At 49.4% G+C, this 25,032-nt stretch overlaps 1 protein-coding gene across 1 annotated transcript; it reads right to left on the reverse strand.

Moving 5' to 3' along the window:
• Positions 1-1,657: 1,657 nt before the first annotated feature.
• EFHD2 (EF-hand domain family member D2) lies at positions 1,658-22,716 on the reverse strand. The gene is made up of 4 exons (XM_048825107.2): positions 22,353-22,716; positions 8,579-8,726; positions 4,420-4,554; positions 1,658-3,807 (listed from the first exon to the last, which is right to left on the reverse strand). The coding sequence occupies exons 1-4, from the start codon at positions 22,661-22,663 to the stop codon at positions 3,673-3,675; spliced, it is 729 nt and encodes a 242-aa protein (XP_048681064.2). The 5' UTR covers positions 22,664-22,716; the 3' UTR covers positions 1,658-3,672.
• Between the last annotated feature and the right edge of the window lie 2,316 nt (positions 22,717-25,032).

Genomic DNA, 25,032 nt, shown 5'->3' on the forward strand with positions numbered 1-25,032 from the left:
AAGTGAGAGGGAAATGTTCTACTATATCAGCGAGTCCATCACCTAGGGGGCTGCACAGGGTAGTCACCTACCTTGTTCTCTAGCTCAGTGCATCTCGGCCTTTCCTGCACCAGGATCCCAACCCCTTTTAGGGAGCACTAGGGGATCCCTGGCTTTGTCCAGTCCATTTTGAAGTGGCCCCAGTAATGAAGTTTCCATTACTTACCTTGAAGCTGTTACATGATCTAAGATCCACTGGCAGGACAACTGTCCTTATCTTCAGCCTGAGTGTGTATTTTCTGAATTTCTTCCCAGGTCTCCTAGTTATTGTTTCCTGTACCACATGCTAGGTAGCAACATGTGGACTCCATGCTTGTAAAATTAAAACTGCTGACAGAGGTGCTGCAGCCAGCATTCCAGCCTTGTGCACACAGACTAGCTTCCTGGTCCCTCCTCCAAACTTCTCCTGCAACTTGTGCTCCTCCCTCAGAGTTCCATACAGGTTGCTACAGCTCCCCAGAAGGTTAGGCTGCTAATCTATGGGCAAGATGATGTCATAAAAATCAAATCCCACTCTCAAACACACATACAAACTCCCATTGGTTTCAGTGTCTATCTAAGAGCAGAAACTAATCCTAAAACTTCTCTCCATTTTCTAGTCTAGGCTATGGGTCTCAATCTGTGGTTCCCAAACTGGTCTGCAGAGAGCAGCTGGTGATGTGGGAGAAGAGGCATCCATGGGTTTGAGATGTGGGTGTCACTATGAAAAAGCTTATGAGTCACTGGTTTAAGCAGAACCAGGAAAAACCAGTGAACAAAATTGCCTGTTGCAATTCTACACGCTAGGTGGCAGTTTTCAGAGTAACAGCCGTGTTAGTCTGTATTTGCAAAAAGAAAAGGAGGACTTGTGGCACCTTAGAGACTAACCAATTTATTTGAGCATGAGCTTTCGTGAGCTACAGCTCACTTCATCGGATGCATACCGTGGAAACTGCAGCAGACTTTATATACACACAGAGAATATGAAACAATACCTCCTCCCACCCCACTGTCCTGCTCAATTAAAGGGTCCCGTTATTTTTGCAGGGGTTTCTGTATTGCTATCATAGTGGCTGGCTGTACAACACTGCATGTGCATCTTCTGCACTGTTTCCATTTTAAGGGGTAGTGACCAGAAGTATTTTTGAGTAATATTTGCTGCCAGCAACATAGGGGGGGAAAGTATGTTGCTCTTTGCCACTGCAGTGTCACGCTCACTTTCAAACGGAACCTAGGGAGAGTACACAGGTCAGGGGCTACACACGTGTTCACTTGCAACAAAGCTGGTTTCTGCATGCGTTAGACAGCTTGATGCCTGACTCATGCCCAAAAGAAGGCGAATGGGCAGCTTTGCACCTAAACAGCCGCGCTGCTGCTAGGATTTAACTCATGCAGAGAGTCATAGTTTAAGGCCAGAAGGGACCACCAGAGCATCTGACCTGTCTACCACAGGCCACCAACACCACCCCTCACCTGCCCGCTAAACCCAACCAGCTGGAATGAGACCACAATATTACAGCCCATGGGAGACTAGACAGACTCATGGGCCACAGGCAGAGAATAATACCTACATAATAGGAATAATAATAATAAATCCCTTTGCATTTGAAATTCACCAGCCATCAGCCACACACAGGCATAAGAAATATAGGTTTTATTTTAGTTTAGTTACAAAAAATAATCGGACCCCTGAATGGAAGGAGCTTTTGAAGAAAAAAACAAAACAACAACTTCTAAATTCATCTGTAAAAACATCTGCTAAAGAAAAGCAGTAAAAGAATGGAAGAAACCAATATAATCTTTTAGCAGATAACCGTATGAAAAATAATAGAGCCTCTAAATCCACCAATGGGTTTCTTCTTAAAATCTTTTACCAGAACACCAGGTTGGTCTACACGCAATCAAGCAATTAACTTTTTCAGGATGAACATGACACTCTGCATTTGCATACCAGTGGCATGGATTTTTAAAACACTTTTTCCAGTAAACATCAACACTTAAATGTCAAGTCTTCTGTTCTCACACTTCACTTCCTCATCTGAATGACGACATTAAGGGTTAGTTCGGGCTTTCCATGCTTACAGGCAGGCACAAACCAATTCTACTGGTTTTCCTTACAAACACCACTTAGTGCCATGGAGGTTTCTGCGCATTCCAGTTGACCTTGTCAGAAATGCAGTTAGAGACATTAGTTATGCGTATGGTTTCGTTACAAACCCTGAAAGGACCGAACAACGGTGATTAGAGTTTGTCCCTTTCTTTTAAGGATCACAGTGCATGCAAAAGACATATAAAAGCACTTCTCAGAGAGGTGTTTTTCCAGCCGGAATGTTTATTGGTTGTTAAAGAGCCGTAGCTGTATTCAGCAAGTTTCCCCAGCATGCCTGTGGCTTTCCCCTCACTTTTTGCAGGTGACCAAAATATTTAGGCCTGATACTGAGAAATCCCCTGCGTTCGTTCTCCTACCATGGCTCTTTCTGCACAGGGAACACTGTCTACAAACCAACTCAGGTGACATACACAAGATTATGCCAGCACTAGCTGCATCTTCCAGAACTAGGCTGTCCCCTTTTCCCTAACACCTCGGTACTAAGCGTTTATCAAGAGGGAATGCAGAGAGAGGCAGAGCTTCGTCATGAAATGCAGCACTTGGATCTCAAGTCAGCAATATGCCAAGCAACTTCTGGAGGTGCTGTGAGTCCTTAACTCCCACTGCCATCAAAGGCAGCTCAGGGAACTGTCCAGATTGTAAAGTTGAGCCCTTAGTGTATGCAACCATTTAGGACCAGTCTGTGGTGCTTAGCATCTCACAGAGAGGCAGGCCCTGCTCAAAATCCACCTTCTCGTTTGCACCCCCTGGTGAAGGGAGGTAGCCTTGTCCTCATTGTACGGGCACAAAAAGTTTCAAGCAACTCATCCAAGGCCACACAGTGAATCAGTGCCAGAGGCAGGATTAGAACTCAGCGTCCCCAGCTCCTCATCCCTTATTCAGTTGACTGACCATGCTGCCTTAATGTGGGCTTTCCCCCAGATGATTTTTGGAACGGTTTCAGCTACGGGCCTTTAAAGTGACTGATTTAAAGCATTAAGTGTAGACTGTTTCCAGAAGACCCCGCACACTAACAGCTGCCTGAGGCACTTCTGCACAAGCAGGAGATGCTAGTCCAGAGTGCAGTACAATCAATGCCGGGGGCATAGCCACAGTGCTTATCATATGGTTTGGTTTACAAAATGGTTCACAGCTAGAGAACACACACGAGTTCAGAGCACACGGAAAGTTGTTTTCTTTTTTTGTTTTGTTTTGTTTTTTTAAAAGCAGAGTTACACCCCCACCAATTTGCAGACACACATCGTCACAGAACAGCTAACAGACCAACGGGAAACGGCTCGCCAAGTCTTCACTTGCCATATTTACATTGCAAGACAACAGGATGATAAACAAAACCATCAGCAGCCTGTCCCTGAAGGTGGCCCAACAACTCTGGATTCACAGACAAAAAATGTTCTTTATAAATTGGTCCATTCAACCATCACTTACACAAATCATTCCGGACATTTCCCAGACAGCGGTTTGCTCAGCACCTCCTTGGCACTCTGTACCGTGGAAGTCCTTTCCAGGGCTGCTGCCGCCCGCCGCCCCCTGCCCACCTCTGATCATTGCTTGAACGCGGACTGTAGTTCCTTAAAGGCGGCTTTCCTCTGTTTCATCTCCTCCGCCTGCTTTTTCTTCTCCTCCTGCTCGGCTTTGATCTCCTCTTCGAAGCGGCTGGCCTCATTAACAGCTTGGACCTGGAAGTTCAATCGCATTAGGCAAGGGAGTCAGAAGAGCCAACCCCACAAGGCCTTTGGCAGCAGGATTTCTCACAAAGAGCGTGAGCCAAAGCCCAGCGGAGCCCAGGGGAAACTCTCCACTCCCTTCAGTGGGTTGGGGATCAGGCCCTAACAGCGAGGCTTCTAGCTGGCCCTTTGGGCACGACTCATCTACAAGTCGCCATCCAAACTCGTCATGTGTGAACCGGCAGCAGGTGCGAAGCCACGGCACCTTTGCTGTCCCGGCTGTCATTCAGCAGCCTCGCAAGGAAGAGCAGATGCCGCATGCAGCAGCTTTGCAGGCTGCAAGCCAAGCTCTACCCTTGGGGGCAGGCAGCTGCCATTGGCTCACACAGGAAACGCACGACAACGGGTGGTGGTCGGGGTCTGGCTCCAGAGTTGCTTTCTGTAAACCGCAGTGTGATGCACACTGGTTATATAAGACATCTGAACACCGGGCACTATGGTCAGAATCCTCTACCAGGCCCAGAACACCCGTCACCTTGTGATAATGGAACACACCCTCATGTGTTCCCCCTGCCCCCCTCCTAGCTGCACTAAAATGACTTCAAGTTGTATTTTTATCCTTACTTTGGCCTCGAAGAAGCTTTTGGCTCCTTTCACGCCCTCCGTGGAGACGTCGATCTCCGAGAGCCGCGCTAAGGCGTGAAGCCCGCTGTCTTCCTGCAATTCGCCTGCCGCGGCTTTGCGGAAAATCAGGAGAAACTGTCAGAGGGAAGAGGCACAAAACTGCAGTAAGTGGAACTTGGCTGGAGGGCCTAAGAGAATAATCCTGGGAAGAGAGACTTGCTCCCCGCTGTGTTATTTATTACTGACCAAGATCAGGGGCCCACTGCACTCGGCGCTCTGCAGATACGTAGGACAGTCTCCGCCCTGAAGAACATACACAATCTCCACCACCGAAGAGGAGAAGGAAAAGCTGAAGTGACTTTCCCAAGGTGTCCCAAGCCAGCAGTGGCAGAGCTGGGAGACACCAGGTTTCCTCAGTCTTGGTCCAGTGTCTTGCCCACTGGACCTGGCCTGATACAAAATGTTCAGAGTCAGTTGTATCAAGCACGAGAGGGCGAGTCAGGAGACTGCCGTGTAACCAGGAAAGGCGGGAAGCTGACAGGTTAGACACTGAAAATTAGGTCACTGGGCCAGCATCACCATCTTATTTAGCGACTGTAGGACCAAACACCATGAATATTCATCTTGTGAATGATACTGAGCTGTATCACATGTCTGCTGCACATCTGCTCACGAGTATTTTAAGGGCAAGTGCCGAGATAACTGCATAGAGCAAGCAAGCATGAATGCCAGCCGCTCAGGGTTGCATGCAGCCATGTCCCTCACAGAGAACGAAGGCGCTGGCGACAGCCTGGACAGTGCATAGAACAGGAAGATGTAATCCCCTGAGTGCATTATTTTGCCTTGCTGCTAAAGTCTCACTTCTCTTTTCGGAAGGGGATTTCATTCGATCTGCAGAGGCTTCGTTACGACGCCCCAAGAGCGGAGTGCTTTTGCACAGATGCTGTTTAAGGAGGCAAGCAGCCCGTCTCCCACAGGAAGCGTGTTTAGAGCGATGCCACCCCAAAGTCTCCGTGCAGTTAGTGTAACTCACTGGAAATCTCCCACAAGGAAGGAAGACTTTGAAATGCAAGGGGCTGCGTGTCCGCATGAGTGTCCTACACTGGGGGTGAGGTTCAATGCTGGAGAGACCTAGAGATCTGCAGGAATGCAACAACCTAAACACGACTGCCCCATTAGACTTAGCCTTGTTCATATAGCACGGTAGGAGTGCACAGTGCTTCGCGGCTAGAAGAATATATTAATGCCTGCCAGCTTACAATCTAACAGACATAGCGATCCTCCTCTGGGTGGGTCAAGAGGGGAAGACATTCTGGGGAAAGCAGGTTTAACCATTTCTTATATTATCCTAGACAAGCTCCAGAGCAGAGATGGGTGCCAGCCGGATGCTAGGCCAGAGTGTCGAGACGGGGTCTGAACCGAGGACAGCGAGGACGTGAGAGGCAAAGGGGGAAGGAGGATTTTGTAGGCGAGATGGACAGCAGAGGCAAAGGCATAAGTGGAGGGAGAGAAGGAGGGGCACAGAAGCATCAAGGCAATAGCAGAATTAGGGATGTAAATATCAGCTGAAAAGTAAACCAGTTAAAATTATATTGTTTAACTGGTTAACCGAGGTTGCTCTGGCCGGTCTGGCAGGGGTCCCTCCTGCCAGCCCGACCCGGCATAGCTGGGGTCCTCTGGCCGGCATGGGACCGCCGTGGTTAACAGGTAAGGCCAGTTAAGGGTAAACCTAATGCTTACTGGTTAACCTTTTACATCCCTAAGCAGAATGTGGGGCCAAGCAGGGAGACCTCAGAAGCGGAGGCGGCAGCACTGATGGGGAGGAACGTGCAGCAGATGACACCGGGGAAGGACGTTACGCCATTATGACGTTTCATCTATTTTAAGTAGAAGGGACCATCGTCCTCCAGCCTGACCTGCACAACGCAGGCCCCAAACCTCACCCTGTGATCCCTGCAGCAAGCCCAGCACCCTGTCAGCTAGCGCAGATCTTTTAGCCTTGATTTAAAGTCTATGTGATGGAGAATCCACCACACCCATAGGTAAGTTACTCCAATGGTTTGTTGCCCTCACTGATTTAAAAAAAAAAAAGCACCTTATTTCTAGTCTGAATTTGTTTAGCTCCAATCTCTAGCGACCGTTCTGCCATTGTCTATTAGACTGACAAGCCCGCTGTGAAAAATGTCTTGCCTTGTAGGTACTTCTAAAGCCATGATCAAGTCAGCCCTTAACGCTTTGGTTGTTAAGCTAAAGAGACTGAGCTCCCTGAGCCTCTCTCCATCAGGCAAGTTTTCCAGACCTCAAATTTCAGCAGAAGGATTCTTGAAGGGGGGAGATGACAGCTCAGAGTGAGAGGGGACCGGCTGCATGGAGGAAGCACTTGCAGTTTTGATTTAAACCCAATACAGATATTTGCGGGGAATCCAGCCCCATTAGCAGTGACCCTGTTTGCCCTTCCATTGTCCAGGGGGAATTTCTTGCCAAAAAGACATGGCGTGGGGCGTGTTAATTTCTCATCCAACCGAATAAGGAGTGGCTGAGCACTTGTAGACCTGCAGAATCAGGTTAATTGTGTGTGGTCTCCTGGGAACTGTCTTATTTAAGCGCGTGATGGACAGGGAATGGGGAGGGGCACAGGGCTGCGTTACGACTCTTTTCCAGTCCCCAGACTCACATTAACAACACTGGTTTTGCCAAAAGTAGTAGGTGAAGCAAAAAGTGCATCACAGAGTAACAGAACCAGACGCTCTCCATCCTATCTCCCTATCAGTCATTCGCAGCCCTGTGCCAACTCCCCCCCTTTCCTGCTTCATCTCCCCTCGAAGAGACACTGGGCCTGGGGCCAGACTGCCTGCTGGTCCTCTGACAGAGCTAACGTGTAATGGGGACAATTCACACTCCAGATGATACAGGAAGAGGGTGAGCCAAGATCTGGACCAACGGCTGCCACAGGGGACTCCGAAAATGGCACAAGCATCGCTCAGACAGGAGGTACAGAGTCATGGCTCCGCACAGAGGCAGCTGGACCCCTGGTGCCCAGAGATCTTTTCAAAGGTGGGAAGGAGGGAGAGGCCTTTATCAATTGCTTGAGAAGCAGCCCACTCCTTCCTGTAGCAAACGCCTAGAGCGCACATTGACACTTACCCCCTCCCCTCTAGTGACTGGGCACTCAGCCTTTATACGCCGTCCCCCAGTGCCAAACCCGCCCACGTTGCGCAAGACAAATTCCAGTATAACCTGACCTCACCAGTGTCATGGAAGCTTTGCAGATCCCGAAGAAATCAGAGTCAGAAAAGCCCCTGGATTAGTGAAATGCTGGTGATTTAAAAACACGGGAGCTGAAAAAATAAAGAGCCACAAATTTGGCAGGTGACTGAAGCCAGTGGGACTGGTCCGAGGCTTAAAGATAGGCACGTGCTTAATTATCTTGCTGGATCAGGGCCGAAGGGAGAGATCACACAAGCCCCACGCTGCCAGCCACAGTAACACAAAGATGCTACAGCTGTGCAAGGTGGGAACCTCAATCACAGCCCAGCGTTGTGGCCTCCAGGTTGAAGTTGCCAGCTGTAAAACCGCCCAAATGCAGTTTAGCTGGCATTTAAGCACAAGCTTCACCCCAGGGCACAGTTGCTATAGACATTTATATGGGGCACGTGTTGAATTCTCCTGCCTTCGACTGGGAGGCCATTCCCTTAGGGCTATGGCAGGAGAAACAGGCTGGTGGATCTGGAAACTGACTCAACCCACCCTGACTCCAAACTGACCCAGATCTAGCCCTCTAAAGCATTTCTAACACACCCATCACCATGCTATCTACATCCTTCTACAGGAGCCTACAGACACATCAGAAGAGCTTTTAGCCAGCTACTTTCTAGGGCAAAAGGCAGCCTGGCTGAACGTGCACAGCACAGATATTCAGTGGTGGAGGGCTCGGAGACACATGCAGCGTGATTAGCTATACACCGTAACCGAGGGCACAAAGATCACTGGGGAGCAGGTGAAGGAGCAGTTGTCCTGCCCTGGCAGAGAAGAGAAACATCTAAAAGTCTCGGTATCCCCGGAGAGGAGCAGGTGCTTCCATGGATCAGGCACACAAACCAGGATGGGCACACTGTCCTGGCGCACTCACTCTGATACTGCTCACTAGAGAAGGCCTTACCTCCCGGAAGCTAAGCTTGCCATCAAAATCTTCGTCTACTTCTTTGATCATATTTTTCAGCCCAAGGTGCGTTTGTGATGCTCCTAGTTTTTCCATCATTAGCTTCAATTCCATCAGATCAATGAAGCCATCTTTCCCCGCGTCATACCTAGGAGACAGAAACAATAACTACAGAGACCAGCTTCCCTTCAGAAGTTGCTAATTCAGATCCCGTGAATTTGCCTCTATGTTATCAGCATTTTTCTAGAAGGCCCTGTCCTATCGCTCCCTGTCAGTGCTGCCTTTGCAAACCCACCTGTACCATCTCTCTATGCCGTGGATTCATCAAATACCATGGAGTCAGTGGAACTCAGGGACTTCAGTATCAAATGATCAGGCCTCTCCCAGTTGAGCTAAAATGTTAGCTTAGCTAAAATCTTAGCTGTGAGCAATAGCAAGCTGTCATCCTCTGTGGGCAGCAGCTACTCAAGGGAGACATGATCACACATGATGGGTGAAATTTACCCTCCTCTCCCCCAGGGCCATGCAGCAAAGCTTCATGGGGGGACATATATAACATACTAAGAGTGAAATCCATCTCTGTACAGGAGACCAGCAGAGTGATGCAAGGAGATAGTACTGACCCTCTGTATTATACATGCACCCCCTGATGCTTGGCTACAGCCGCTCCTGAACGGCTAGTTCTCAATCAAAAAAGAAACATTAATTCCACAAAGCATCATTCCAGCTGGCAGAGAGTGAATCGAAGACCTTTGCCTAGAGCCCCTGGCATGGGATTGAACTACACACCCAGTAAATGCAATCCCTTTCCAGCTCAGGACCCTGAAGCGCTAACTTTCAATTCCCTCTCCAGCAACACAACACACAGACTGTAAAAAGAGCTACAGTTAGTGACATTCAGATCCAGCTTAGGAAGCTGATCTACTGCCCAATGGTACAATTTCCCCACTGTACAAAAGCCGACCAGGTGAATACCACAACAGGAAGTTCATAGTCCATAATAAAATAAGTTCTTAAAATAATGGATCTGCTTTCGTCTCTTAATGGCCTACCGCCATGCATTATGCAGCCTGTTGACACTGAGTGCAGAGTTATGGTATAGCTCAGCCCCTTCATTGTACTTAGTGGGCGAGTCTGTTTGCTTTCCAGCCTCCAACCCTGGCAATAGCTGGAGCTTATCACAATATCCACAAGCAATGCCATGCTAAAGACAAAGACCAGACTCTGTGTGGGTGTGGAAAGAGCATGGGGACATGCCAACCTGAATGGGGCAAGGCAGGAAGCAAGAGCAGGAAGCATTTCGACATTGCATTACTGATTGTACAGAGTGCAATGGCTTGCAAACAGACAAGAACAAAGCAAACAAAGGAGGAAATTACAGGGTTGGTTGTGGGCTTTTTTGCACCATTAAAATATTTCTTCTACTTATTGTTCCAAAAATTGTACAGGGGGCATAAACAACACCAGAACTTACTACGGCAGTTGCTCTGATAAGAATCGGGGCACCCCTAGAAAGTGAGCAGAAGTTCGGGTAATGGGCCATCACTTCCTTCAGTGGAGATTCCAAGGCCACAAGGGACCACTGATCATCTAGTCTGACCTTCCATATAGCACAGGCCTGGGCACTGCCCCACGATAATTCCTAGAGCAGAGCTTTTAGAAAAACATCCAATCGTGATTTTAAAATGGTCGGTGAGGGAGAATCCACTATGAGCCTTGGTTAATTATCCTTACTGTCAAAAATGTACGCCTTATTTCCCGTCTGAATTTGTCTAGCTTCCACTTCCAGCCATGGGATCATGAGTTAACCCTTTCTCTGCTTGATTTAAGAGCCCATTATTAAATATTTGCTCCCCATGTAGAGATTTATAGACTGTGATCAAGTCACCTTTTTAACTTTCTCTTTGTTAAACTGAACAGATTTAGCTAACTAGATGGAATGGTGGCACTTTGGTAGTGTCAGTACACTCTGCATCAAGCAATAGCTCTTAAACGGCTTGGGGGAAGAGAGGGAGAGAGACTTGGCACAAGCCTCCAGGCCTGGCAGCTGAGCTGTGAATATCAGTCGTGCAGAGCCCTGCTGTAGGAGGTCGTCTTACAGATCTCCAGCTGGTGGCTTCAGCCGGTTATAGACACATCTATATGGAGCTTGGCTGCTGCACTCCAAGTTGAGTACTCTCAGGAGCAGGAATTTTGTTTCCCACTCTGAAGAGGAGATGGCGCATTCAGGTATGAAATTAGCTACCGGGATGGGAGGAGAAGCAATTAAGAGTCTGCACATTCTAGGAAAGCCTCTCCACCCACTTAGCGTGCAGATGATCTGCCTGGTGCGCTGTCTAAAACCTTCCTGTTAAAAGAAATGAATAGTGGAAACCACACACCTCCCCAGAGGCTTATGATATTGTGAGGTTTTAGATGAAGATCTGGTTCCTCTAAAGTCTCCCAGGTCAATGACTCAACATGTATTTAAAAATAGTAGCCAGAATTTAGATAGCCAGGATGTGGCTGGAAGCACCTAGTATTGAAACTCATCACCAGGCATGTACCAATGGACCTCAAAACACCCTCAGTCTCTTCTCTTAATTTCGTCTCTGGCTAGGAATTCTCTGTCACTAAGGAGTGCATAAAGAGACATGAAGTTTTATCATCCTCAGATGCAGCCCCCAATTCACACTGCAAGAGCTCTGTGGCTACAATTATTAGTACCGGTGTTGCTTATATCCACTGTGTCCTGGCCCAGGGGTTCCCCATAAGGACGTCGATATCCCACTATAATAATAGTCAAGGTTCATCGTGAACATGCCCCATAAATCCCATCACAGAACATGTTTGTGCTGAACGTTTATAGCAAGCATTAAGATGAGCCAGGCCGTGCTTTGGTGGCTTACTCAAGATGGCTTTGGGTGTGTTTCCACACCGGAGGCATGTGCGAGACCACTAAAGGCACCCGAGAGTGTCTTTTTATAGCATCTACTTTTACTTTTGGCTTAAATGAGATTGGTTTGCAATGGTATTCAAGCCCTCCAGGACACATCCAAGTGCTCCATTTGCTCATCACTCTCGGGGCTTAGAATGCACTTGCACTAAGCATTAACAACCCCACTAAAGGGCTCCCTGCGGGGGGGAGTGGATGCTTTTTGAATGATACTTTGTGTTACTGCTGAAATTAACACGCCAGATGCTTTTCTCCCCAGTGAAGCGTGCACCACTTCAGCTAAAGAATTTGTTGCAGTACAAGAGGAGCTTTTCCAGGTAAATCTTGCCACCGCTACCAAGCATGGAAGATTGGTTTGAGACCTGTGCCTTGATAATCCCCCTTCAGCCTAGGCCAACCTACTTTTGAAGTGGAATCACAGCTGTACATGTGCTTTGAGTTGAGTGGATTTAATTTGCTTCATCATTATCTGACGACACCCTACACCTCTTTGCTTAAGTCCTACATGGTAAAATGTGCACATGCTATAGGAGGTTCAGTGCTTGCTTTACTCGGCATATACGAGATTTCCAATGAAGTGATCACGCTAAATCCATTCAAAAATACTAAATTAGAAAACATAGTGCTCCAGAGGCAGATTCAATATAGGACTGGTGTGTGCATCAAGACGAATGTAGCTACGCACATCTGTTAAGGAAGGAGGAAAACACATCCACTTCAGTTGTTGAATCATTATAAACTCTGAAGGGAAGTTTAAAATCTAAATAAGACTAAGCACTAAGCAACAGGACTGAACCCAGAGACTGATGTATAATATAATGGGGTGGAATAAATAACCTAAACATTCTTATTTACCATTCTTCTTTCTGCCATGATGTCCAGACACTGGAATGCTGTGCTGAAACAAAGGATTTCTGCTAATATACGTGTCTATGGTGACACAAGAGACGTGTATCTTAAGGCACAGAGTAGCTCTGCACTGGTTTTCAAACCAGGAGAGATGGCCACAGGATCAGTGTTTTAACAATGACTTCATTTCTATTGAGCAATGAGAACTGGTGAATCAGCTAACCTGACAGACACTGGTAGTGAAAGTAACTATTACGCTGATACACCATTTACCTGCTCTATTAAGATTGGTTTAGAACAAAGTTGCTGTTCTTTAATGAATCAGAATCGTTTGTCCATAAACTAGAAGGTTCTTCTGATTAGGGTGAAGTCTTCATACCTACTCTTATCAGTGAATCATTGTCGGGCAGCCAACAATTGCAGAAGTCACAGATGGAAACGACCCATTAGAACATGAGGGCCCTCTCCCTGAAAATGCTAGATTAATCTGGCAGACTGTCTAGGAAAGCAGATTCAAGTCATATCCATACTTAAAAATTTCATAAGGACATCTAGTGAGTTTGTTTGAAGACCCTGATGTTTTTTGTCCCTAGAATACACCTGCTGAAGTTACCTGACTTCCCTAAAGAATCATAGAAGATTATGGTTGGAAGAGACCTCAGGAGGTCATCTCGTCCAACCCCCTGCTCAAAACAGGACCAACACCAACTAAATCATCCCAGCCAGGGCTTTGTCAAGCTGGGCCTTAAAAACCTTTTAGGATGGAGATTTCACCACCTCCCTAGGGAACCCATTCCAGTGCTTCACCACTCTCCTAGTGAAATAGTGTTTCCCAATATCCAACCTAGACCTCCCACACTGCAACTTGGGACCATTACTCCTTGTTCTGTCATCTGCCAAAACTGAGAACAGCCGAGCTCCATCCTCTTTGGAACCCCCTTCAGGTAGTTGAAGGCTGCTATCAAATCCCCCCCTCACTCTTCTCTTCTGCAGACTAAATAACCCCAGTTCCCCCAGCCTCTCCTCGTAAGTCATTAACACATCCCAGACACATTACGCTAAACACCTGGTGTCTGACAGAGTAGATCCCAGCAACATCCAGCAGGAATTACTTCATCTCCTTGAGCTGACTTGTTCAGAAAGGCGATTTATATGTTTGATCTGGATGATCCCTGCACCTAGCACAGTTCTCCCAGCACTGCTTGATAGTTCCCCATCAGCAGTTCTTTTAGTTACTTTATTCATTGTTCATCTTCAAAGTCCTTTGCAGACATCCTCCCAACACCCTTCTGAAACAGGCAGATATTCTTACAGGTTTATAGATGGGGAGAAGCCCGTGGTCAGAAAGCTGAGCTCAGAAGTCAGGAATTCCTGGCTCACCATTAGAGTTGGTAATTCAACAATCTGGAGTGGGTAGCCCTGATTTCAGAAGTCCTGAACTCCCCTAATCCAGCTGAATGGCAGCCCCAAGCAGCACCGCTAGCTTCAATATGGTACAAAGGGTTGGGTTTGTAGAACTAGCAGGTCAACATCTTGTCTACAAAAATGAAGCTGGAACAGTGGCGGATTTAGAGTTAGTGGGGCCCTGTGCGCAGCTTCATTTTCGGGGGTCCCCCCCCTCGGGACCCAGCCAAGAAAAAGAACATTCTCTCTTATCTCCCTCCTCCGTTTTTCATTCTTTTTTTCTTCATCCTCCTCCTATATTATAAGTAATGGGAAGTAAATGAAAATAAAGTGAGCTACCTTGATTGGGGCAGGGGGTTGGGGTGCAGGAGGAGGGCAAGGGGGCAGCGCTTACCTTGGGCGGCATGGCTCCCAAAGCAACCGACACCCCCCCCCCTCCGTCAGCGACTCCTAGGCGGGCGGAAGGGCAGGGGGGTCTCTGTGTGCCGCTGCCCGCAGGCATTGCCGCCGCAGCTCCCATTGGCCGCAGTTCCCAGCCAACGGGAGCTGCAGAGTCGGTGCTCGGGGTGGGGGCAGCGTGCAGAAACCACACCCCCCCCCCTGCCCAAGGGCTGCAGGGACATGCCGGCTGCTTCCAGGAGCAAAGCGGCGCTGAAAGAGGGAGGTAGAGCGGGCAGGGAGCTGCCTTAGCCCTGCTGCTGGCATGTCTCTGCATGCCCCTGGAGGGGAGGGGGGGCAATGGGTCTCTGTGCATTGCCTGGGGCAGGGGCAGCATTTGGAGCTGACTCTCTCCCTCCCCCTCCCACGAGGGGCGCGCAGAGACGTGCCAGCCGCCAGCCACTTCCAGGAGCAGTGTGGGGCCACCGGCCACGGCATGCAGGCAGCCTGAGCCCTGCTGCGCCACCCGCCGGGACTCGGGGCAAGTTGTCAGATATTTGTCCTGCATTTTGGGAGCCCCCCCATCATTGGGGGCCCCGTGCCACGCCTCAGTTTGTTTCATGGTGAATCTGCTCCTGAGCCGGAAGACATATCAGGGGGTGGAGGTGGGGAAAGAGTTTAATCTTCCAGTTTGCCAGGGTCGGAAACAACCCTTGCACAGTATTGGAAAAATGGAGCCCGCTACTTCCCGGGGATACACACCGCTCTCCGTAAGACACGGGGCGTCAGGAAGCGTCCCTTAAATCTCTGCATGGTCCCTCAGCCGAAAGGAGCCTTTCTGGCACTCCTCCAGGGATTAATAGAGCAAAGGCCTTGGATCAGGGTAATTTCCGGTCCTGAAAGCGAGATCTGAAAACGCTCCAGGCAATTCTCATAATTGTGCTTCGGAGTTTGGAGGTGGAAAGTCTCAGCCGTGCCTTGTCTGATCCTCTGTGAGCAGTGACCTGCTTTTGAGTCCCGGCTGCCAGCGGGGGGCAGTTCGCGATACCCGACACCCACGCTGCTAGCCAAAGTTGAGAGCTACCCTGCAGCACAAATGAAGGCTTGGTCATTTTCCACCTTTATCGGGAGCTAGCGCTGTGAGTAACTGGTGGTGGGCCAAGGTTCCAGACTGCCTTCCATTAAGTATCTTGCCTGCAGGACATTCATCCAGCCCCAGCTTGTGCCGTCTGCTGCCAGAGGACAATGTTCCCCACACTGAGCAGAAGAGAGGAGAATGTGGGGCTGCCCCGACAGCCGTCTCTCTGTTCCACTCATTACGGACATCGTAGTGTAACTCACGACTTCACCACTTGTGCGCGCCACACTCTCTCCCCTGCACGGGAAGGCCCGAAGATCCCAGTGGCGTGTCTCCAGCCTCTCTGGCTGTCCTGGAGTGAAATCAGACCCACGAAACACAGACCCAGGGACAGGTCCCCACCCCCAAGGAACCTGCCAATTGCGTTGGCTCCAGCGGCAACGGGCGTCAGGCTTCTCCTCTGCAGGGCGCTGAACAGAACCATTTGATTCCTCTGTTCAGAATTCCTTGACGCAGGCCCCTAGAGAATTAGTGATCCACATGGCTGGGATTCTCGAGCTGCTGCAGGGACTTGTGCGTTGGAGAGGTGGACACAGCGAAGAGATTCCCAGACAGACACGCATCCCTTGGCTTCGCTCCTCCAAGAATGCCAAAAGGGCCGGGCCAGGCCCACCTGGCTGGGAGGGGTCAGTCTCACCCTCCCCTCCCTGCCACAGTAGCTCCAGCTAGGATCAGCTGGAGAGCAGTACCTTGGGGCCACCTCAGCTGCTGACTCTGATCCTAGTGTTAAGAACCCAGCAGGGAAACTGGGCTCTTAGATGTGGGCCAGTCAGCGCCCCCACTGCCCTGAGAGTTCAGGGGCAGAGGGATTTCTCGGTGCTGTCCAGCTGCAGGAATCCGGCACTTCACCACCGTCAGCAAAGCACAGGCGATCCTGAAAACATGCCCAGGCCCACCTGATCATTTCCTTTCTTCCAGCAGGAAAATCCACAGATCTGTCCCACCTTGTTAGTTACCGCAAGCAAGACTCTCTTCCCTCTGGAGGAGGGGGGAGAAGTTGTGTTTAGGCTCTGCCACAAGCAGTCACTGTAATCGCAGCTCGAGGAGCTAGAGCTGGGTCCGAATAAGGCGTGTTTGAAGCTATCATGCGAGGGGAGCAGAGGTTCTCCACAGTGCAGAGCCTAAACCTGCGCCGGCCTGTGACTCAGGGGTGCAGTTTGCTTTTGGAGCAGCAATGGTTCCTCTCACTCCCCATGGTCTGTGGGCCTTCCTACTATATTAGGAGAAAGGACGGTCTCCTGGAAGCCTGGGTACATTTGGTTGAACGTGTAGCTGATGACAAAGCCAGTTTGGGAGGCGGAAAAAAAGCTTCTCTCTAGACTGGGTTCTCTCCAAACTGCAACAAATGCAGCTCCAATTCAGTGGCTAGTACATTGGCTGCCTTGAATTAGGCACCTGCCCCTCTTTTCCCCTTCCTTAAGTTATTCTAGGGATCCATTTTAACTTCAGTGTGATAGCCTGGGCTATAAAGCAAAATCTCCCTTCTTGCTAGCATGACTCATGCTTTGCGTGCCAGGGCTGGTAGCCGCTCTCTTGCTGAAAATCCCGCCGCCCTGTATGTAACTCAGTCCTTCCTCTTCCCCAAATCAGTGGGGTCAATTCAGTGCAGCATTTCAACAAAGCCTCTGTCTGGATAACATTAAATACACCCTGTGGATGAATTATTGCAGTGTTGCAAATTCCCTCAGCTTCCTAACTTGGAAAGGGGGATTACCTCTCCTGGAGACAGGCTTTAATTGTGCCCCTAATCTCTGGCTAAGTGGTAAATGACCCCATTATTAACAACCTCAAAAGAAACATCATTAGAGCATTTCTGTGTCAGAAGGGTCAGTCAATGGCTCCTTCAAATTCTTTGCTAGCAAGCTCTTCCTGCTTGTGTTACTTAGTCTTCCCCAGTTCTTTGCCTCATTAAACAGGACCGTCCCAGGAACCCTTCATAATTTAAAACAGCCATGTTTACCAGTTTGGCGCCAACAGATCGAATAAGGATTTGACCAGGCAAAGAGGACAAGGACGAACTATGTTGAAACCAGGCTCCTAGCTAGAGACAGCATGTCCTTGCCCTGGTTTAACCCCATCCACACCGGGTTATCTTCACTGGCACCAACCAAGCACGATTTTTAGAATTCGGGATGTAAAGCCTGTGTAAATGGAATCTGGAAGATGCCAAGATTCTAGAATCTTGGAAGTAACGGGGCTGCAATCAGAGGTGCTGGATAGGAGGCGATGGACCGTTTCTTTCTCTGAGGAAGAAGTATCCCCCAATCTGCCAACTCCTTTCAGGAAGAGAGCATGGCACAGAATTCAGCAACATTTTGTCTGACATTATATATTATACCGTAGGAAAACAAGTACTGATTAGATCTCTACCATAGCTGCTTCAGGGAAGACAGATGACTAAATATGTGACTGACCTATACTATAGAAGCAGATGACTGTATTTCCTGTGTCTTTCTAAGCCTCTGGTTCTATGGTCTCCTTAAACAGACACTTAATTGCTGTAGCAGAGAGAAACACGCACACAAAAGACTGCAGAAAGCAGTGAGCTCATTTCAAATTAAGTGTAAAGGTATTTGAAACTTACAGAACTAAACGTAAGTATGTTGATAGCAACGTGGCCTTTTGAACAGGAGCTAATAAATACAGAACCAAAAATACACCCCACAACTCAGAAGAAAGCCAATGGGGTAGAAGAGGAACAACCTGCAAACATATACCGGAGGAGAAAAGCAGAACTAGAAAAAACAGCATGAAAGGAAGAGAAGTAAAACCTCTAAAGCCGGAACAAGCTAACACAGCTTTGGAGGTGGACTGACTTAAATCTTTACCTATGCGGTTCTGGTGACTAGGAAGGAGAAATAATTTAAGGCTAACTTTTGTTTTTCTTTAAAAGGTTAGGGGAGAAGCAGAACTTAACAAAGGGATATTCATGGGCAGAGCATTACTTCTGCAACCTTTTCATTTTACAAGATGTTTTAATTGTTGCTTTCCCTTCTGGACATCTACAGAAATGCCTCACACTGACTTAGGAAGTGGGGGATGAAGTCAGGGTCCCTTAGGTTCTGTTACACACACACACAACCGGGCTTTGCAAGCTCTGCTACAGGCCAGCACAGCTACACTACAAGAGATTAAAAAGTAGCAATTTGCTGAATTCGATGCGACACATAAGCCACTGTCTGAGGGACTGATCGAAAGACCAAGGAAGTCAACGAGACACTTCCCATTGACTATGACATGCTCTGAATCACACCTCGTGTTAATACCCTGAAAGGGACGCAGGAGGAGGGCGAGAGAATGAGAAACGGTCCATTCAGTAGGTTTTAAAAATGAAGAACAAGGGAGAGCACACAGAGGCAGATTACAAAGCCGCTAATAACAAAATGTCTGGGTAATGCTGGATCTCAGGACCCAGACCAGTAACCCTTACTCACACGAACTATCCCACGGACTATGAAAAGTGAGCTCTGGAAACCTTAGTACAAATACACATTTAGAAACTGAATGCCTCATGCTATGATTAATCACTTCCCTATCACCGAGGTGGCCTTGGGCACTGGAGCACCTTGCTCCCTCCTGTTCTCTAACTGTGGCAAATAACAGGTTAGTCTCCTGTGGGCGCTGGTGCTGTGGTTTAGTTTTGGTTGTTAGGTTTAGTGTGAGGGTGCTGGGTGCTGTTGGTGGTTTGTAATATACCGGAGGTCAGACTAGATGATCTGGTTGTCCCTTCTGGTCTTGAACTCTATGACTCTTTGATTCCACTAGGCTCCACGGGGCGAGTATACATCTCAGGCCTCAATGGAGAAAAACTTTCCACAGACCCTCATATTTTACCTACCAAATGTCTGTTAACGCTATCAGAACGGGGGCAGTCTTGTCACTAAAAAAAGGCATCTGTGGCAAAAGAGGAGCAGCAAATTCATCTATACCAATGAGAAAATCTTCGGAGAACAAGTCAGATACAGAGAAATTAACACAAGAATAGGACAGGGATTGCCACTGCTCTAGTTTTCATCAATATATAGACAACACAGGCAAATCCAGAAAGTAACCTGAACTGGTATTCTGGCTACCTGGATTTGCCAGTGGTTTTGGGTAGAATTCTCTAGATTTTGCTAATTATCCAAGTTATGCCAGTGGCCCTGGCTTGATACATAAGAATGCAATTTGCTTGGCTTTACTTTGCAATCTAGCTTTACAGCTCCCACACAGACTCTCATTCCTCATGCGGCAGCAAAATGCTCGGAAGTGTGTTCAACTAAGTAACGTTAGAACAAATGAGCTGAGTGTGTAGAAACTGCTCACTCTGTAGTTCTGTAATCAGAAGTAGGCGTTAGAGCTGGGCCAGAATATGGCCAGACGCAGCTTTTGGCCAACAATGTAGCATTTCCTCATTTTCAACTGCCACATGCAATGCCTATCCCTGAGCAGTGGGTTGCACTCCAATTTTAAAAGAACAAACACAGGTCAGCACTGGTCCAAAATTAAGATCTCTGTAGCCAGAAAAAATTTAAGTTTCAGGGGAAACAGATTAACAATCCCCAAACAAACATTCCAAAACAATGCAGCAGAATAATGCCAGCGCAAAGTATCTGGAAGTGAAATTGACTCGGAACTTACCGTAAAAACAAAAGCAGAACTAGTCCATTTTTAATGTCCCAGCAGAAAAACATTTTAAAAAAAAGGCCCATCATAGTGAAAAGTAACTTATTCAAACAAAGCGTTTCCAGTATAATTTCAGATTTTGTAAACATGAGGAAACGTGTTGTTTTCCAATAGCATCTCCCTTAGTTCCATCACTGCATTTATTTTAAATCAGTGTCAGAGTTTAAAGCCAGAAGGGACCATTAGATCATCTCGTCTGACCTTCTGTATATCACAGGCCATTAAAATTCACCTACTTACTCCTGTATGGAGCTCAATTAAGAGTCTATGGACCATTGCCCTGAAGATCCTTATGTTTTTTTAGTGCAGCCTTTCTAGTTAACATACTCAAACTCTCTAAATATTTGTTCCTAGACTGATTTAGCTAAATGCTGTTTAAATAAATGGCTAACAACATATGTCATGTCTCAGCTGGATGCGAATTTAAAATAGCTGAGCAGGAAAGGTCAGGATTTAAAGAGCAATGACAGGCCCTTATATTGATGGTAGTAACATACACAGAGCAGCATCCTTTCCACCGATTTCATCCCTGTTCCTACCCCTATTGAAGCCAACAGTAAAACTCCCAGCAGTGGTGCAAGAATGGGCCCTCAAAGCATTACACAACTGACCAGGCGCATTATGGGATTTTCCCACTTTGCTTTGAAGCATTTGGTGCTCACCAGTGCCAGAGGCAGGACACCAGACTACATGGCCCATTAATGTGATCTGTATTCCCGGAATTTTAACTTGTTACACTGAGAAGGTAATGTCTGAACATCAAGCTATAGATCAACCGATTTTTACAGAGGAGATCCAGGCTATTTTACTTATTAATGTTGCAGCTTGTAACTTAACCCACAGCCTGCAGAATTCTTATGTCTCCAGAAGATCAAAACTTACGTTTCTTTTCAGTTTCCATGAGAAATTTCTACAACTCTAAGGTTTCTTCCCCGATAGTTGCCGTTAGCGACTAGTGATAACTTATTTGAAGCAAGCTGGTTACAGTAATTGTCAGAGCGCGAGCCTCAGGAGGGACTGAATGGAGAGCAACCAAAAAGAGGAATGCAGCAGAAATTAATAGAGCAGGAAGTGTTGCTCTGATGTGTGAAATTTATTGCCATGTCAGGTTTTTCTAAAGTTGCCTTCTTTTCTGTTAACTCTACGGAAAAGAGCAATGTCTGCAAAGCCGTAACGCCACAGGCCCGGCTTGGTTAGTTGGGAAGAGATGGAAGGATTTTCTTGTTAAATCCAAAACAAGAGCAAGTCACCTCCAATTCTGGAAATGGAACTTGCAACACACACACACACACACACACACACACACACGACAAAAAAAGGAACAAGATTCCCTAAGCTATAACTATTACAAAAGCAGCACTGGGTATTATCTCAGCATGCAGCAGAAACGCTAATCACCCTCACACCACTAAGCTTTCTTGTGCAGGACCAACTTCTTCTATAGAGGTCTGGAGGCTTCACCCCCGTTGCCAGACTCGCTTAAAAGGAGGGGGGAGTTTGTGCAGAGATCTTTTCCCTCTTCTATCCACAGGCACACTGCACACCCTGCTTTAAATCAAAAGCCCAGCCTCTCTAATGCAGCTAAGTCTGGCAGTCTTTTGGGGGAGGAAAGGGGGAATTGCTCATGCTTCTAATGTAACCATTCCTACTCCCCCCAGCGTCACATGGCTGAGAGTGGCATCTCTAAGCCTGCCAGAAGCAAGCTGAACTACACCCCACTTGTGCATAGGTCAGTGATGCCCCGAGGGGCAGAGGAGTGTCTTAGGGGCAATTCTCCCCCCAAGACAGAGGTCAGTGATGCCCCCGGGGCAGGCGATGAGGATGGGGAAGCGGTTGGGTTTGCTCCTCAGGAGGGGAAGGAAAGGGGCTGGAGTCCCCCAACCAGAGACACAGGTGTCTCTGCCCAGAGGAAGGAGGCTGGGGAGGAGGATCTCCATCATCTCCCCCCGGCACTCAGTGGTTGCAAGTGGCTCCATCCACGCCCTGTGGTGTGTGGTTAGGGGGTGGGGTGGGGGCTCCCCTTCTCCCCCGGACTTTACGGGGGGGGTCGCTTTCCCGGTCCCCAGCACCGGCTGCCGGGGTGGGGAGCGGCTCAATTCCCTGGTTCTCCTTTCCCCGGGCACTCACTGCACCAGCCTGCACGGCCGCCGGGGAGCTCCCTGCCCCGCCCCGGGCGCCCCCCAGGCACCCCCGACCCCGGGCACCCCCCGCGCCCCCGGGCACTCACTGCTCCAGCCTGCACGGCCGCCGGGGAGCTCCCTGCCCCGCCCCGGGCACCCCCGGCCCCGGGCACCCCCCGCGCCCCCGGGCACTCACTGCTCCAGCCTGCACGGCCGCCGGGGAGCTCCCTGCCCCGCCCCGGGCGCCCCCGGCCCCGGGCACCCCCCGCGCCCCCGGGCACTCACTGCCGGAAGAGACGCTCCATGTCGCGGATCTGCCGGCGGGAGAACTCGCGGAACTCGGTGTAGGGGTTAAAGACCTTGCGGCCGCCGCCGGGCGAGAGCTCCCCGCCGCCCTGGCTCAGCTCCGTGCGCCGCTGCAGCCTGGCGCTCAGCTCGTCGCCCGCGCCGCCGCCCAGGGGCTCCGGGCCGTCGGGCTCGGGCGCGGCCGCCTCCCCGTTCTGCCCCTCGGGCCCCCCGCCGCCCTCGCCCTCGCCCTCGCCCTCCTCCAGCTGCAGCCGGCGGCTCAGCTTGCTGGCCAGCTCGTCCGTGGCCATGGTGCGCGGCGGCTGGCGCGGCCGAGACTCTGCAGCAGCGGCGGGGACGGGCCCAGAGGAGGAGCCGGCGCCGCCCACCCGCCGCCACTGACTGACAGCGGGGCCAGGCGCGGGGCGGGGCACGGGGGCGGCACGGGACAGGCAGACAGGTGAGGTCGGTGCACGGTGCAGGACAGACAGACAGGAGGCTCAGGCTGGACAGGACAGGGGCTGGGACACAGGACAGACAGACAGGTGAGGTCGGTGCACAGTGCAGGACATAGAATCATAGAATCATAGAATATAAGGGTTGGAAGGGACCGCAGAAGGTCATCTAGTCCAACCCCCTGCTCGAAGCAGGACCAATTCCCAGTTAAATCATCCCATCCAGGGCTTTGTTAAGCCTGACCTTAAAAACCTCTAAGGAAGGAGATTCTACCACCTCCCTAGGTAACGCATTCCAGTGTTTCACCACCCTCTTAGTGAAAAAGTTTTTCCTAACATCCAATCTAAACCTCCCTCACTGCAGCTTGAGACCATTACTCCTCGTTCTGTCATCTGCTACCATTGAGAACAGTCTAGAGCCATCCTCTTTGGAACCCCCTTTCAGGTAGTTGAAAGCAGCTATCAAATCCCCCCTCATTCTTCTCTTCTGCAGGCTAAACAATCCCAGTTCCCTCAGCCTCTCCTCATAAGTCATGTGTTCCAGTCCCCTAATCATTTTTGTTGCCCTTCGCTGGACTCTCTCCAATTTATCCACATCCTTCTTGAAGTGTGGGGCCCAAAACTGGACACAGTACTCCAGATGAGGCCTCACCAAAGTCGAATAGAGGGGAACGATCACGTCCCTCGATCTGCTCGCTATGCCCCTACTTATACATCCCAAAATGCCATTGGCCTTCTTGGCAACAAGGGCACACTGCTGACTCATATCCAGCTTCTCGTCCACTGTCACCCCTAGGTCCTTTTCCGCAGAACTGCTGCCTAGCCATTCGGTCCCTAGTCTGTAGCTGTGCATTGGGTTCTTCCGTCCTAAGTGCAGGACCCTGCACTTATCCTTATTGAACCTCATCAGATTTCTTTTGGCCCAATCCTCCAATTTGTCTAGGTCCTTCTGTATTCTATCCCTCCCCTCCAGCGTATCTACCACTCCTCCCAGTTTAGTATCATCCGCAAATTTGCTGAGAGTGCAATCCACACCATCCTCCAGATCATTTATGAAGATATTGAACAAAACCGGCCCCAGGACTGACCCTTGGGGCACTCCACTTGATACCGGCTGCCAACTAGACATGGAGCCATTGATAACTACCCGTTGAGCCCGACAATCTAGCCAGCTTTCTACCCACCTTATAGTGCATTCTTCAGACAGACAGACAGGAGGCTCAGGCTGGACAGGACAGGGGCTGGGACAAAGGACAGACAGACAGGTGAGGTCCGTGCACGGTGCAGAACAGACAGACAGGAGGGTCAGGCTAGACAGGACAGGGGCTGGGACACAGGACAGACAGACAGGTGAGATCGGTGCACAGTGCAGGACAGACAGACAGGAAGGTCAGGCTGGACAGGACATGGCTGGGGCACAGGACAGACAGACAGGTGAGGTTGGTGCACAGTGCAGGACAGACAGACTCAGGCTGGTGCCCAGCACAGGCCAGCCCCAGGGGCTGCAGCAGGACACACACCAACAGGGGAGGCTAATAGGCTGCCCCTCTTCCTGACACACCCCCAGTCCAAGCGCCACCTCCTAAAGAGAGAGAGTTTCTTTCTGGAACAAATTTTAGCAACCAGCTCAATTCTCTTGACCCCCTCCTATGCCCTGCACCCCCAGCTGTTTCATTTCCTTGGGAAGCAGTTCTTGGTGTGCTAGTCTTTTACACTCCCACGCTCTAGTCCAGGAGTTGTTAAACTGTCTCATAAAGTGGCCCACCTCTTAAGGAGATACTGGCCAACACACCCCTTCCCTCCCACTGGTGCTAGCATGAACCATTTTCCCTCCCACTGCCAGAACACCGCTGGCAGCTACTGCGATGGCTGACATGACAAAGTAACAAGGATGGAAACAAGGAGAACACTCAGCACTACTAGACCAGCCAGCTTGCTGCAGTCCATTGAGGGTCTGATGGATGGCTGCTGTTTGGGAACCATGGGTCGAGTAGTTAGCTAGAACCAGGAGACTAGACTCCCGATTCTATTTCTGCCTCTGCCACAAACTTCCTATGGGATCTTGGGCAAGTCACTTAAGGCCAAATTTTTAAAGGTAGTATAGGCTCCTAACTTCCATTGATTACTTTTGTGAATCTGGGCCCTGGCCCTTAAAGTCTCTGTGCCTGGCCTTTGCTTGTTAAACAGGGACAGACTGAGAGAGAGAGAGAGTGTGTGTGTGTCTC

Source organism: Caretta caretta, chromosome 18, assembly GCF_965140235.1.
Source record: "Caretta caretta isolate rCarCar2 chromosome 18, rCarCar1.hap1, whole genome shotgun sequence".
NCBI classification, from domain to species: domain Eukaryota; kingdom Metazoa; phylum Chordata; order Testudines; family Cheloniidae; genus Caretta; species Caretta caretta.